Source organism: Cheilinus undulatus, linkage group 20 (genome assembly GCF_018320785.1).
Source record: "Cheilinus undulatus linkage group 20, ASM1832078v1, whole genome shotgun sequence".
NCBI lineage: Eukaryota > Metazoa > Chordata > Actinopteri > Labriformes > Labridae > Cheilinus > Cheilinus undulatus.
This window is the reverse complement of record NC_054884.1, coordinates 27,424,620-27,439,874: the sequence shown is the minus strand read 5'-3', so window position 1 is coordinate 27,439,874 and position 15,255 is coordinate 27,424,620. Positions and strand designations below refer to the sequence as shown.

Here is a 15,255-nt window from a genome sequence, read left to right as displayed (position 1 = left end):
GAAATAGCATTGTAAAATCCAACTTATTAAAGAAAATGCCTAGTTCAAATCAGACTCAGGCCCATAAATACATGGGGCTTTTCCGCTATGACTTTTGGCCATGCCGATCCAAACCAAGCTTTGTGATTTAATTTGTCATTACCAGTTTGGTCATGCTGGGCCATGCAGAGCCGCACACAGAATGGTCCTGCCCTAGAGAAGGGCCTAAGCATCCCTGCCAATTAGTCATCATTCAGGGACGCCTCACAGACGCAGCAAGAAGTAGCAACCGCTGCACCAAACTTTGAAATACTTGCAGGATTGGCAATAGAAGAAGAAACTTTTTTTTAGATTTATTCTTGGGACTTTTCAGGACAGTGGATAGACTCAGAAACAGGGAAGAGAGTCAGGAGAGACATGCGATAAAGGGCCACAGGCTGGATTTGAACCCGGGCCACCCGTGTACATGGGTAGCGCCTTAAACCACTCGACCATCTGTGCACCCAGAAGAAGAAACTTTGACATAAAAACAGTGGCTGCTTCTTCTTCTTCTGGCAGAACAAAACAATGCTTACTAAAGCCCAGCTATGTAACGTCATCGACTCAAAACGCCGTGTCACCAGCTCTAGACCCAACCTCAAACGGGTAGCTTGGTTGTGGTGGGAAAGCAGCCGTGCCGAGTCAAACCAATTAAAGCCAATGGGCTGTGATGGGCCAGGACAGGAGGGGACAGGCTTAGAGGTAACATGCTTGGGTTCAGGTAGGGACAAGCTGGAAATTTTTGACTTAATCTAAGCTCTACCTAGCAAGGTTTGAGGGGAAAAAAGCTGTTTGGTCAGTACAAAACATAGTGCATTTCACATTTTATTACAGCTGTTGTACAGGAAGTGATGATTCTTCAACCAATGAACAGACTGCAGGGAGTCTAGCTCCACTCAGTGGAAGTGGGCCAAAAATAGGGAGGTACAGATCCGTTAATTTGTTAACTTACCCAACTTTTAAGAGAGAAATGCAAATAATTGCATACCATATCTTACCAAACTAAAGCAGACCACTTAGCTGAAACCCAGCTTTAAAGACAAACAAATCAAAACAAATCTAGAGATGTATTTTAAAAACCCTTCCTCTGTCGTGGATCTGGGTAGTCAGTGTTTTTCCCATGGATAAATCCTTACAGTCAACTCGTCAACTTTATTAAACCTGTGCCAGCGATTAGGGTTAGAGGGCAAATGAACAAAGCCGAAGTGAAGCTCTGTGCCTCCAATAATAGAACATTTCTCTTTGGCTATAACAATAGCTCTGTGACATCCCAGCCCCCATGTGGACCTGTGGAAAAGAGCACAAGTGGGCTAAATGTCACTCAGCAGGGTCCCATCATTTAAGAGGGTACACTAACCTCAGATTTGCTCAATCACACTTTACCCATTTTATAGTTCCATAATGATAATAATTTCATGGAAAGCCAGCCGAAACAGGAAAAAGATGCAGGATATAACAGGACACCTGCTGGGCTTCTTGGCACAGGTACAAGCTGCAGCCACCTGTTCAGCCCCCAAAGCTGGTTTGTTTGTTTTGACACGGGCAAACACTGAAGTGATGACATTTTATAATAAATAGGGAGTGGGGGGTGGTTTTGTATGATGCTAAAGTGGTTCGGGGGGGAGGGGGAATGCAATAATGCATAAACTGACAGATGGGATCCTACAGTGTCCCCAATCTGAGGGAAACCACATCCTCACAAAACCAGGTCCATGCAGCCTTTACTGTTTGATTTGGAGAAGAGGAGCACAGATCTCCAGCAGATAAACCTTTACAGACTGAAAGGTCATCAGGAAGTGTCCTCCCCGCTAATCAAATAACCCCGAAGGCCAGGTTTGATCTTTTACAATCTGCCAGGATGGAAGGCCAGCCAGGCAAATGGAGAGGGAGCCTGTGGGCCGTCCTCTGGGCAGACTGCACCTGTTTATCACTCAGCATCCTCAGACAGAGGTAAACAGCTCTGTGAGCAGACCAGATCACTAAGACTGGAACGTCACAGACGTTTTTGTTGGGGTTATACCTCAAAATTCAAACTAAGATGTCAGGTTCAAATAAAGGAGCTGAATCTAAGTAGTATGGAGAACATAATCTTTAAATCTGTATGTGGTCTGATGATATTGAATGCCCTATATTGAGTCTGCTGTACATGCAAAGGCCCAACTACAGCCAAGAGTTGAAGATCAGTAAAAGCCATAAACTCTGAGCAAAACATCCGCTTCATGCTCAGTATTGGATTTGGATCTGTGTTAAGATTGCATCGCTCTTATTGAATCAAATGCATTTAAAGTGATTCAGCTGGTAAGCTGTCTGAGGAATACATGAAAAGGACAAAAAAATACACTCTTAAAAATATTCCCAAGTCTTGTAAAAAACACTGAACCCTTCTTCCATGCCACACCTGTGTTTATTAAACTGATTGAGCATAAAGGTTCAACATAGAAGTATGATTTAGTTTGTCAACACAGCTGAGGTTTCCAGGTTATATTTCTGATTTAGATTTATTTGAATATTTTTCATTAAATTTCTTTTTGTACATTTCCAAATTTCTACCTTTTGGTGCTTCAAGGTTGCCTTTCAGGACCCAAGATCACCCTAGATAAAACAACAATATATAAGGACAACATCATCAATGTTTTAACTTTTACTCATCAATGGCGCCGTTGTAGCTCTGTGACCCACTGACCTCTCGGTGACCCTTTGCTCTTGCTGCAGGATGAGACGTAATGTTTATATAGTGATAAATGGCAACCGGGAGTCTGTGCAGTATGTTGTATTTTGAAAGAACTGGATATTCTACGCTTGTGACTTCCTCTTCTGGAGCTTTCTGATAGACGGGTATTGATGTGGTTTTATCAGCGGCCAGCGCCAAAAACAGACCTGCAGTGTATCTAGAACGAAGCGGAGCGAAATGTCGGTCCAGGCACACGCCGCTGTCAGTCTGGAGCGCCGGCTGTGCAAATGCTCTGATAGACTAGAGAGGGAGTGATGTACTCAGCAGTACGATTCGCCGGCGGTTCGCGGCACATTCGCTGTACGTGGAAATTGGAGGTAACACTCTAGCCACACAGGGCTGTTAAGCCCCTCTGATGGCATCTCTACTTCCCCTGTCCTCTTTCTAGGCTCCTTCCTCAGACTATTCTCTGCACTTTTTTTTCTCTCACCATTCTTTGTCATGTGTGATATTACCCGGAGCTTGCATTTACGGAGCCTGCGTCGCTGTTGTTTGGGAAGTAAGTGGCATAATGTGAATGAATATTTACAATAAAGCGCGCCCACATGCGCTATGTTGAGCGGTGAGAGCCAGCAGGGAGTGTGGCTCACCGTCCAGCCCTCCTTAGGTGTTGTGGGACCAAAATAAAGGTGTCCAACCTGTAAATCTTGATGATGTCCTGGCTCCTTCAGTCTACCTGGTTAAACTGTAGTGGCCATCAAAAGGGGAACAGTCAGGTTTAGGGGTATGTTCTGTATCTTTTCATTAGGACACAAGCATCATGTGTTTATTTCATTTTTTCCTCTTTTTTCTTTCCCTCCTTCTGTGCTGCACACTGTAGCTACTATTTTAGACTGAGGACTTTTAGAAGTAATTGAATCTGTAGAGAAATAAGTCTGTGTTTGTCTGCCTGATCCATAAACCTACATCACAATTGCAAAATACTGCAGGCATCCTGCTGCTGAGAACTTTTCCCTGCATAATCTACGTCTCAGTTGTTTTTCAGGGTTTAAATGTATTCTCCCTCTTCAAATCTGATTTTACCAGCCTGAGCAGGTTTAATTTGAAGTATGTGACTCACTGAATTAACCCACGAGTGTATCATTATTGATATGAATTTCTAGAAATGTTCTTTTATTCTATGGAGGTTTTAATAAATAAACAAAACTATCAATCCATTTTAACAAAGGTAGGTTGAGAGTTGAATGATAAACATCCTAACATAAAAATCAGCTTTATTATAGTTCAAAAAGGCTGCTTGAAACAACATGGGTGAAGAAAATCAGCTTCGCTGTACTAAACAGTTATTTAAACAGTGCATACACAAACTTCCATTCATGCTTGTACTCCAGTGTAAAAATTTCCCCTCAGATGGACTGTAAATAGGATTTCATACCCCCCCCCCCAAACAGGCTGACATAGAAATCACACATCTGCCATGTTTAGGTAAGCTGCAGTTGCCATGGTTACAGACGAGCAGCTTGCCTAACAGTTGCGTGAAGCTGTCATTGAGACAGAGCACACATTTATAAGTTGAGTATAGTGTCGGTTCAAAGTGGAAAACAAGGACAGGCAGGATGGTAGACGAGCTGATGTCACGATTCAGTTTGTTAAATGCCGCTATCACTAGATCAGCACGACAGGAAGATGAGAAAACAGGGTTTTAAAAACTGTTTCATGTGGTCTAAACAATATAAATGGACTGTTTTTTAAACTTTTAATTACTTATTATTCCAATTTTGAATTAAACCAAAGATACTTGCTCCTAAATGAAAGGATAAGTGCTCCTAATCTCAATAACTCCCCTATATGTTCCTGATAAGTTACATAATCTACGATATGGCCTTTAGCTGCCACAGCATCATCACCTTCAACACATCCAGGCTTTGTACACGCAAGCTCCAGGTAGTGACAATGCTCATATGACCTACTGCAGCCCATGGCCCTTATCGTCCTTCCAAACAAAGAGCTATTTCTGTGAACAATACACCTGGAAATAAACTGCAGGAGAACACAAAAGAAAATGCAGAGGAACGTCTGTAGAGGAAGCTTAAAAAGAGGCAGGGAGAAGTAGAGACGGGGTGAGGTGCCCTGATCAGGGCTACCACTTAGCCTTACCAGATCGCAATGTTGAGAAAATATAGACCCATACAGTCATCTTTAAGATTTGGAATATCAGCAGAATATGGCCATTGTGTAAGAGAGAGTAGGTTGTTTGCCATTTACATGTAAGGAATTTGTTTGAAAAAAAAAAAAAAAAATGTTTTTGTGGCTGGCTAGAAAATGGACGATAAAACAAGACAGGCAACATGGTTATTATGGAAAGCTTTAACTCCCATTTCCACATACAATGGCTGCACCACGATCCAAAATTTGCTCCACCTAAGGCAAGCAAAGTCGCACACTGAAACTGTGTCTGCGCACTGCTGCACAGCCTTAAGTAGCTCAAGAACTAAAGATCACAGGAGAACTACAAGTTCATGCAGGAAAAGCATGTAAATCGCAGATTATTTCACCTTTCTGGGGTTGATTTGCCGTTGGTGACTACATTAGGAAGTTAAAAGGTTTGTTTTCTTGGACGTGCGGTTTCATTTATAATTCTGTGGTTTTGCGTTTTTGACAAGTTTTTCTGAAGTCTGACTTTAAATGCCGTCTGCAATACCTCTGCCGGAGAGTTTGGGGAATTGGGAACCAACCTTTGAAACGATTAAACAGACACTTAATTTTGCCCCTGGCGTTACGGCACCATTGACTTTTCCTCGTCAATGTCGCTGTAGTAGTGCTGTGGCCCACTGACTTCCCAGTGACATGTAGCTTGTGCCACAGGGTGAGACTTGACGTTGATAGAATGATGATTTACGATGAGGAATCCATGCATTGTGTTGTTTGTTAACTCTGACGGATATTTTGCATGTTTTTGTGACAGTTTAGATCAATCTGCCCATAAGTGGATTTGCATGGTTTGGCAGCCGTACCTCCAGCAAAGCAGACACTTTTGGCACTTCTGGGGCGCGCTGGAGAAAGACCGGAGCCAGCAGTGAAATTGCAAAGACTGACTAGACGGGGAGCGATTTGCAGTGCTCTTTGCAAGCGTAACCTAGCACATCTGGTGGAAACTAGAGGTTAGGGGTGGACTGATTATCAACTTGGCCAATTACCCAGGTCGATACTTTCTGCTACTTTCCCCTCTAACTGTTTTTACTTTCCAGGGTCCCACCTAATGTTTCATCCACAATACTATCTACACTAAAGCCAGCGGGCCACAGACACATTGAACATTACTTTACTCGCGACAAGTACCCAGTAAAGGTTGCACTTACATCTCCCACATACCATGCCTGAGTCCATGTGAATCACGCCCAAGATCAGTGCTTGAAGCACACACAGGCACAGTGCCCAAACATGGCATGCTTGTGTTAAAAATGGAAAGACTTTGGGGTTATAGGTACTTTGACCCCTTATGTGTAAGCACCTGTTCTGATATTTATGAGTGGAGCAGAATGACACTCCAGCTCTACCTTTTTACCTGTTAACTAGACTGAACAAACATTCCTTTAAGGGGACATATTATGCAAAAATCATTTTTTCAGGCTTTTCTAACAGAAATATATGTCCCTGGCCTGTCCACAATCCCCTCAAGTACCAGAAAAATCCAGTCCCTCTCCCCCTTTCTTTCTCCACCTTTCAAAAAATGTGTGCTGAAACAAACCATTCTCAGATTTTACATCCAGTGACCTCACCAGGGGCCCTTAGCACCCACCACCAGGTTTGGTTGGCCCTCCTCCACTTGGAGGAAAGTTCCGCCCTCCTCTACTGATCCTCTCAGCTACCAGCTGAGATGCTGGATAGCTCAATGGGTTACCCTGATGACTACAATCTAAGAGATTGATGGTTCGAATCCCAGTCTAAATTTGGGGAAAAAAAGTGTCTGTAATATCAGGAGTGCTGCATCCATTTCCTGAGAGGGGTGTGGTCAGGGGCGGAATCAGACAGCTAATTACCATTTAAAGCCACAGAAATGGCTCGTTCTAACAAGGGCTGAAACAGAGGGGTTTTTAGACATGCAAAAATCCAATACTGAAATGTTTTTTCAGCATAAACTTCACAGGCATGTTTTGAGGACCTCTGAGAACAATATAAACTTGTCTTAAAAGGATAAAATATGTGACCTTTAAAGATTGCATTTCTAACATCCAAAACTTGGCTTCAGAAGCCACGGGGTGCCATAACTTAGACTATGTCCATGTTTTATACATCTATATGGCTAAGACATTTGGTTTAGTGCTATCAATCTAAAGTGTGGTAGACATGATGTCAGCAAATATTGTCTCCCATTGATGCCATATCTCACCATAAATTGTGATTTACTACTCCTGTTACAAATTACCTCTTAGGAGAAGCTTACGGCTACAAAATCAGCTAGAAATAACCACATAACTTGACAAAAACCTAACATTTTGTCACCAAAGCACATTGTATGAACTCCTTATCACAGTCAGAGAGCAGAAATCATGCAACTGGCGCTTGTTTTGACAAAAACAATCCCTCTGTCCTTTCCAAATGGTCAGCAGCTTTTTCCCAGTTATTCATCCGACAAACACAAGCTAAGAGCTTTGTTAATTTTCCACATCAAATCATAATAATGAATGAGGCTGGCCGCCCAGCATTCATGATTAACAACCCCCACGCGCTGAGCCAAGTGTATGAAGAAGCTGCACCACATTTAAAGGGGAGTGGGTGAAAGTGGGATCAGCCCCCTGCACTGCGGCAAGCCTTGGCATGGAGCTCCCACTCATGTCATTTCATTTTATCACTCCTTAATGCTGCATGAGCCATGCCAAGAACTTGTAGCCAATTTATCTTTTTAAAATGAAAGCATACAACAACATCAAAAGTGGCTGATGACATGTGGTCAAAGAGGCATGTTTTTCTCCATGAAGCAAACCAAACACCACGGGAGATCACTTCAGCTCGCCAAATGTAGTTGGTACACTAAACATGTCCCTCCCTCCCTTCTCTTTCTCTCTGCCATCTGAGGGCATTACAGGGTGTGTGACCTTAATACACTCCTTAAATCTCTCCTCTTTGTTGCCCTGGCTTTGTTTTGATTTATCTGCCTCCCCGTTGGAGGGATAAGCTAGCAAGGTGCACTCTTCAAAATGTTAAATTTATACATCAGACAAGCAGAAATAAATTCGAGGAACATTCAAGCGTGCCTGAATTGTGGCCTGTCTGATTCACGTCTTGTCCCGGTCTCCGTCCTGCAAAAACAAATATTTCTAACAGACAGATATGCCACGCTGAAGTTCAACAGCGACTCCTGAGCTGTCATAAGAAAGTTCTGGGGTGATGGTGATCGGCTGTCACGCTTCATCTCGCTGACGTCTTAACAAACAGCATGCTACATGTAGAGTGAAGTAGCTCCAGACGTCAGTCAAAGATTAGGGGAAAGATGATAACGAAAGATGAGTGTGAACTCACCAGGACTCTTCCTGTCAGCGTCTGAGCAGAGATCATGACTCCGGCCCAGTCTTTCACCGAGGTCATCCAGCCCACCTCGCTGGCCGCCGGGTCGTCCTTGTCCGTGCGCTTGATGCCATCGCCTGTTGTGATCCGATGGACCTCCTGCAAGGACAAATGACCCGGAAAGTTTGGCATAAAGTCGGCATGTGAAAGCTGTAAGTCTCATGAAGCATTCACAAAAATATTGATGAATGACAGATTACATTTTGTTTAATACCTGCCTGTCTCAGTGCACAGCTCTGGCACAGATGATAGTGTAATGTAATGATAGCTTTGAAGCATTAGCTTGTGACCTCTAGTTAAAAAGACTTTACTCCCTCAGCAACCCACAAAACCATTATAAACAGATGACAGAAGTAGCATCTATCATCTTAATATCAAAAAACTATGTCATAGTTAAGCATAAAGAGGTTTACAGTAAGAGTAGTAACGATGTATGAATTTCAATTGAACCAAATACTCTTTAAGCAATGCCAGTTTTCAGATGAATTACAACTAAAACTGCAACATTTTCCCATTTCATGAAAAATAACTGGAATTTGAAGCAACAGATCCCAAAAAAGAAGGGACAGGGCTACCTCAATGTAAAATTGCAAAGACTTTGTATATCCCATCTACACAGTACAAAAAAATCCTCAAAAGATTCAGAGAATCTGGAGAAATCTCAGTGCAGAAGGGAAAAGAAAAAAGGTAAATATTGAATTCTTGCAATCTTTTGGCCCTCCAGTGGCACTGCATTAAACACAGGCCTGATTCTGTACTGGAAATCACAGTATGGGCTCAGGGACACTCCCAGAAATCACTGTCTGTTCACCGTGCAAAATGTAAATGCAAGGTAAAGCTGTATCATGCAAAGAAGCCATCAACAAGACCCAGAAATGCCACCGTCTTCTCTGGGCCAAAGCTCATTTAAAATGGCTGAGGCAAAATGGAAAACTGTTCTGTGGTCAGATTAATCAAAATCTTAAATTCTTTATGGAAACTGAAGATGCCGTGTCCTGTGGGCTTAAGAGGAGAGGGGCCGTGGACAGTTCACACATCTAGAAAGGTGCTCCCAATGCTGAAAAGTATAGAGAGGTTTTAAAGTAACATACACTCCCATCCAGACAACGTCTCTTTCAAGGAAGCCCTTGCATAGTTCAGCTAAACCGCATACCACATCCATCGCAACAGCATGGCTTCACAGTAGAAGAGTCAAGGTGCTGAAATGCCCTGCCTGCAGTCCAGTCTGTTCACCAATAGAAAACATTATGAGCATCATTAAAGGAAAAATCAAGCAAAGAAAACCCAGGACTGTTAAGTGGCTAGAATCCTACATCAGACAAAAAGGTCTCCCAAAACTCCAGACATGTGCAGATTGTTGTTAAAAGAAAAGCGGATGGTGCACAATGGTTAACAAGTCCCTTCACTGTTTCCAACAGAACTGGAGTCTATTTGTGGTGGTGTGTATATTTTTGCTAAATCCTGATACACGATATATATCACGATATTTTGTTATGTCCTCTCAGCAGCTGTATTTAATTCATCCCCAAATGGCACAAGTTTGGTGATTAAAATAGACTGATCTATTGGATTTTTAATAAAATTGTATGCAGAAATATAAAGTCAAATTTAGCAGTTTTATTTTGAAAAGGACTTCATTCAATCTTTTACTAATAAATCAAAATACATAAATCATGAAACACTCGGTCTTTTACAGTGTATGGAAAGTCCTGAAATGTTGTCAGTGTTATGTTTACTAATGCTGATTATAAAATGATTACTTTCCACATTAAGGGTGAAGCAAACCTACACAAAACTCACCAGTTCTGCATGAAGACCAAAACCCTGCAGTCTAGTCCACCATTCAGGCTCACAGCTGGGATTATATTAGTCCATTATCTGTGCTGATGAACGCTGGACCAGTTTCTGACAAGTTCATGAGATGAGAGCGTCCTTAGACCTTATTTAAGAAACTGACCTGTGTGATCATGGGGGGGAAAAGCTTGTCTGGAGGCAGGAACATTTTAACCCCTTGTTGTCACTGTTTTGAACTGTTAGGCTGAGATAAGTCTCCATTGTTGTGGAGATGTGGATCACATTTTTCCACCGCTGGACCGTCATCTCTCTGACATGTACGACTCTGGCAGGGAGTTTGCAGCAAAATGTTCGCACCCAGGCAAATCTCGTATTCTGGGTTAAGTGTCTTTATGAGATTTTTAAATCCTGGCTTTTCAACAACACTGGGCTCATATTTTTAGCGACGTGCTGTGTTACCGTCGCCGTTATCTCGGAGTCATCTTGCGGCGTATTTTAACGAATACCGCGTGAGTTTGACTTCTTCCTTTTCAAAGTTGAACGACTGCTCAACGCTGTGGATCCAGCGTTGTTTCTCGCTGTCCCAAAAGTCAGCTAACTCCCCGCTAACTAGCGACGCTGCTGTGTTTGCTTTCCTCTTTCCTAGCTTCTCGCCGCTGATGCGCATGTGTAGAGGAGTTTTTTGGACGGGCGCAGGCGCAGGAGAGAGAGTGAGCTCTCCGCTGTGAGAGATGCATTCAGGGACAATGGGAGAAGCGAAACTCCGGCGAGAAATGCACGCTGGCGGCTCAAAACGTCCACATAATTTATACCTGGATATTCGCGATATAGTCATTTTAACGACACGCTACATTCACAGAGCGAGGGCGAACAGGTAGCGCCAGAATCTATTTGTGGCGGGCCTAATTTATTTGTAGATGAATTTATGGGAAACACTGCCATTCTTTTATGAGATGTGATGCTGCCATCAAATTTAAAACAAGCTAATTTCCATGAAATGGTAAAATGTCTCACTCTCAACATCTGATATGTTGTTTATGTTCTACTGTGAATAAAATATGGGTTTATGAGATTTGACACTCATTGCATTCTGTTGTAAAGTTTTTACACAGTGCCCCAACTTTTTTGGAATTGGGGTTGTAATAATAGTTGTGAAACACAGCACAGAGTGTTAACATTATAATGCTTGTATCAGTACAATAGAGTGACTTTGTACAATAAGCTAGAGACATGACACAACAGGGTTTAGCTGTTCTCCTAAATCATTCTGAAAAAATATCTGGCACATGAGCGATGTATGTCTCAGTTAATCTGGAAGAGCAGTTTGATAGATGGCCACCACATTTCTATTTTTTCAAGTCATAGCTGAAGGAGTTTAACATACTAAGTACATGGAAAGAAGAAAACACAGAATGGCAATAATAGATGGTAGTCTTACAGTTACCAGTTGTTTCACACACCATACTCTCATTGATAACTGTATAAGGTATATCTATTCAGCTGCTCAGGAACACAAATCAGCCAATCACATGGCAGCGATTAGTGCATTTAGGCATGTAGACATGGTCAAGACAATCGACTGAAGATCAAACAGAGCATCAGCACAGAGAGAAAAAGATGATTTGAACATGCTGTGGTAGCTGATGGACTGGCAGGCTTTCATGCTGTTGTCCCCAAACTCTTTCACTCAAACGTTGCAAAAGAAATCCAGACTCGCCTGATCTCGCAACGTTTGTCCAGTTTTCTAATTTGCACTTGTGGTGACCCAGTGTGAATTTGCTGTGCATACAAAGATGCTCCTCTGCATATTTACACAAGTTCACTGAGTTATTCTTGTCTTTCTATTAGCTTGAACCAGTGTGATCATTCCACTCTGACCTCCAACATCAACCAGGGATTTTTCCCACTGAACTGCCGCTCATTGGACCTTTTCTTTTTCTTAAGACCATTCTTTGTAAACACTTGAGATGGCTGTGGTGAAAAAAATCCCAGTAGATAAGCAGTTTGTGAAATACTCGGACCAGCCTGCCCATTCATAGTCACTTAAAGTGCCTATAAAAGGTTATCACCCTCTTGGACTGTTTACACTTTTATTGATTTTATAATTCAACTGTGGTCAATATAGTTTGGCTTTTTGACAAAAATAACCCTCTTTAATGTCAAAATGAAAATTGATTTCTACAAAGTAATGTCAATTAAACAAAAATATGTAATGTGAAATAGGTCACTGCATAAATATTCAACCCATTTAGAGTGACTGACCTAATTCAAAAAAGCTCCAGCCAATCGGTGCTAATAGTCCCACAATTAGTGAAATGGGAATCACCTAAGTGCAGTGAATGTGTCTCAAGTGATTGTAGTATAAAGACACCTGTTTTAGAACGATCCAGTCACTGGTTGATCAGTACTAATGGCTACCATTACACCATGAAGACAAAAGAACACTCCAAGCAACTCAGAGAAAAGGTTATTCTAAAGTACAAGACAGAATGGATAAAAAAATTCTCAGGCACTGAACATCCCCCAGGGCTCAGCTAAATCCATCATCAAGAAATGGAAGGAATATGGCACATGTGTGAATCCTAGATCAGGCCGTCCTCACAAACTGAGTGACCGTGCAAGAAGGAGACTAGTGAGAGGCCACCAAGACACCTATGACTTCTCTGAAGGAGTTACACGCTTCATGGGAGAGATTCTGCATACAACAACTGTTGGCCGCGTTCTTCTCTAGTCAAAGCTTTATGGGGGAGTGGCAAAGAGAAAGCCACCGTTAAAGAAACCTCGTTAAATCTTGACTAGAGTTCACCAAAAGGCACGTGGGAGACTCCATGATCAAGAGGGAGAAAGTTCTTTGGTCTGATGAGACCACAATGGTTCTTTTTGGCCAACAGACAAGATGGCATAAACACAGTATACCCACTGTGAAGCGTAGTGGTGGCAGCATCATACTGTGGGGATGCTTCTCGGCAGCCTGCCTTGAAAGGGTTGAAAAGGTAGAGGGTGAAATGAATGAGGCAAAATTGTATTCAGTCTGCAAGAGAGCTACGGCTTGGGAGATGACTGATTTGCCTAAATGCACGGTTGCTGCCATGTGATTGGCTGATTGATACTGCATATTGTTATGCCTAATAAAGTGATCAGTGACTGTTATAAGAGGTCATATTATCACCTATACTAGAGGAGTCAGACATACTTCCATCACCAAATAGATTTTATAACCATAGCTCAGTTATACTGATCCGGCTTGAGGCAACATAACTGGAGCTCATATCCGCTGTGTGTATATATATGTATGGATTGTTAATAAAACACTAGTGAGATCAGCCTAAATGAAATTTAGTTTAAAACCACCCACATAAATCCAAACTCTGTATATACCTCCTACATGTTTTGATTGACAGCTATGTAAAAACACAACATGAATAACCGCTCGACACCCCAAATTACCACTTCAAATACAGAAACGCTCCATTCTTTACCGTGACCACGCACAAGGCCTCCAAACCTAACCCACGCACATGCATGCTCACATGCTTACAGTAAACATACAGAGAGAGAGCAGCACACAGACTCCAGGAGTGTATCCATGGCAGCCGCTGAGCTCCTGTTGTTTCTGCTCCACTGAGTGGGCTGCCTGCCTGTCTCTCCACCTGTCTGTCTGTCTCTCCATCTGTCTGTCTGCAGGGACTTGCATGATTCACGGAGCAGGAAATGGAGACAGGATGCAGGGGTGAGGTGCGCTCCCTGATGAACCCCCCCCTCCACCACCACCACGGCTTCAAGGCCTAACACAACTTGGACTCTTTACCCCGTGACACCCTGCTCCTCCTCTTTCTTAACGGTGTCACACATGACTCTCCCAGAGGCCTTTCCCCTTCAGCGACAGTCATGTGGAATTAGCTGATGCAGTTTACAGAGTAAGCCTGCAAAATAAACTACCCACAGTTCAAAGCTGCAACACTTTACATGGTTTCCATTCACATATATGCCATGTGCAGAGCGTTGCAGCGATCTTCTTTGACATGGTGTTTATGTTTAGGATCTTAACACGCCGAATTCTCCAGATGCAGAATGGGCTGTTGTGCGTCCCTGAGATAGGGCATCAGCTTCAAAGAACTCCAAGCATGCAACTATGCAACATGTGCTGTGCTTCCACAGCCCCATAAATCATATTACAGCTGGTCAGGGTGCAGCACCACTGAAATTAAATGCTGAATCAATATAGTCAACAATGTACAACTATGGAGCTATGGAGATGTTTGGCATTTTCCCAACAAGCTGCTCCAGTTCAATCGCCTTCAGCTGGATTCACATGATTGCATGATTGATATTTGTCTAACTGTAGATGCAAACCGCACATCAGGCTCACGAATACAGCATTTTCATTAAAATGGATGCATAATCTTCTTTAAAAGCATGGAGTGTCATTTTAAGCAAACGTTCCTCAAGCAGGAGGAAATGGTGTATTTATGGGGACTATTCTTAGCGTCAGATTTGGATGTTCTGAGTATTTAAGGCAGCAGGATGGTGCTTCCTGGATCAACTCGAAATAAACAACAGTGCCCATGTTCATCATAAATAAGCCACATGTCATCCAGAACAAGGATAGGGCTCATTTTTCCATTATTCAATTGGTATTTTAGAATATTTCATCATAAATAATGAGTTTATCTTTAAAAAATAACAACCTGTGTAAATCAAAGTCTGTTTTTCTTAGTATACAATCAAGTGTGTATCAAAAAATAGTCACAAAACACATTTACTTTGGGCTAAACTTCTAAGACCTGATGCTTTTAGAGCCCACTGTGCCCTTACAGATATTAAACTTGTTTTCTGTTGAAAAAATAACTACTTTCATTAATTATCTGGTATATTTTGGTGCTGGGAGCAAAAATGAATGCTAAAAACTAATTATTGTTGGCTTTGGTCTTTTACTGGATTAAAAAGATATGGAAAAACACAGAGCTGTTTTCTTTAATAGTTTGAGAAGGTTAATGGAGGTCCAAGGCACAGAGGACATAGTGGGCCTTTCACCAGGATTACTTTGTTAGTTTTAATAGGTTTGGTCATCAAACATAATATTGGCAGACTTATCCTATGAATTATGGCCAAAGCAGGCTGGTGGTTTCTAAGGAAGTGTAATTCATAGATACAGTGCCTATAAAAAGTATCCTCTTATTGATTTTATGAATCAATCATGGTCAATA

At 42.1% G+C, this 15,255-nt stretch overlaps 1 protein-coding gene across 12 annotated transcripts in view; it reads right to left on the bottom strand.

The window, feature by feature from the left end:
• The window catches only part of LOC121528074 (calcium-activated potassium channel subunit alpha-1-like), a 142,095-nt gene that overhangs the window by 107,638 nt on the left and 19,202 nt on the right, over window positions 1-15,255 (bottom strand). For all 12 annotated transcript variants that reach the window (XM_041815210.1, XM_041815215.1, XM_041815212.1 and 9 more), the window contains exon 2: window positions 8,210-8,353. In XM_041815210.1, the coding sequence (XP_041671144.1) occupies window positions 8,210-8,353 (144 nt within the window). The remainder of the gene's footprint in view (window positions 1-8,209; window positions 8,354-15,255) is intronic.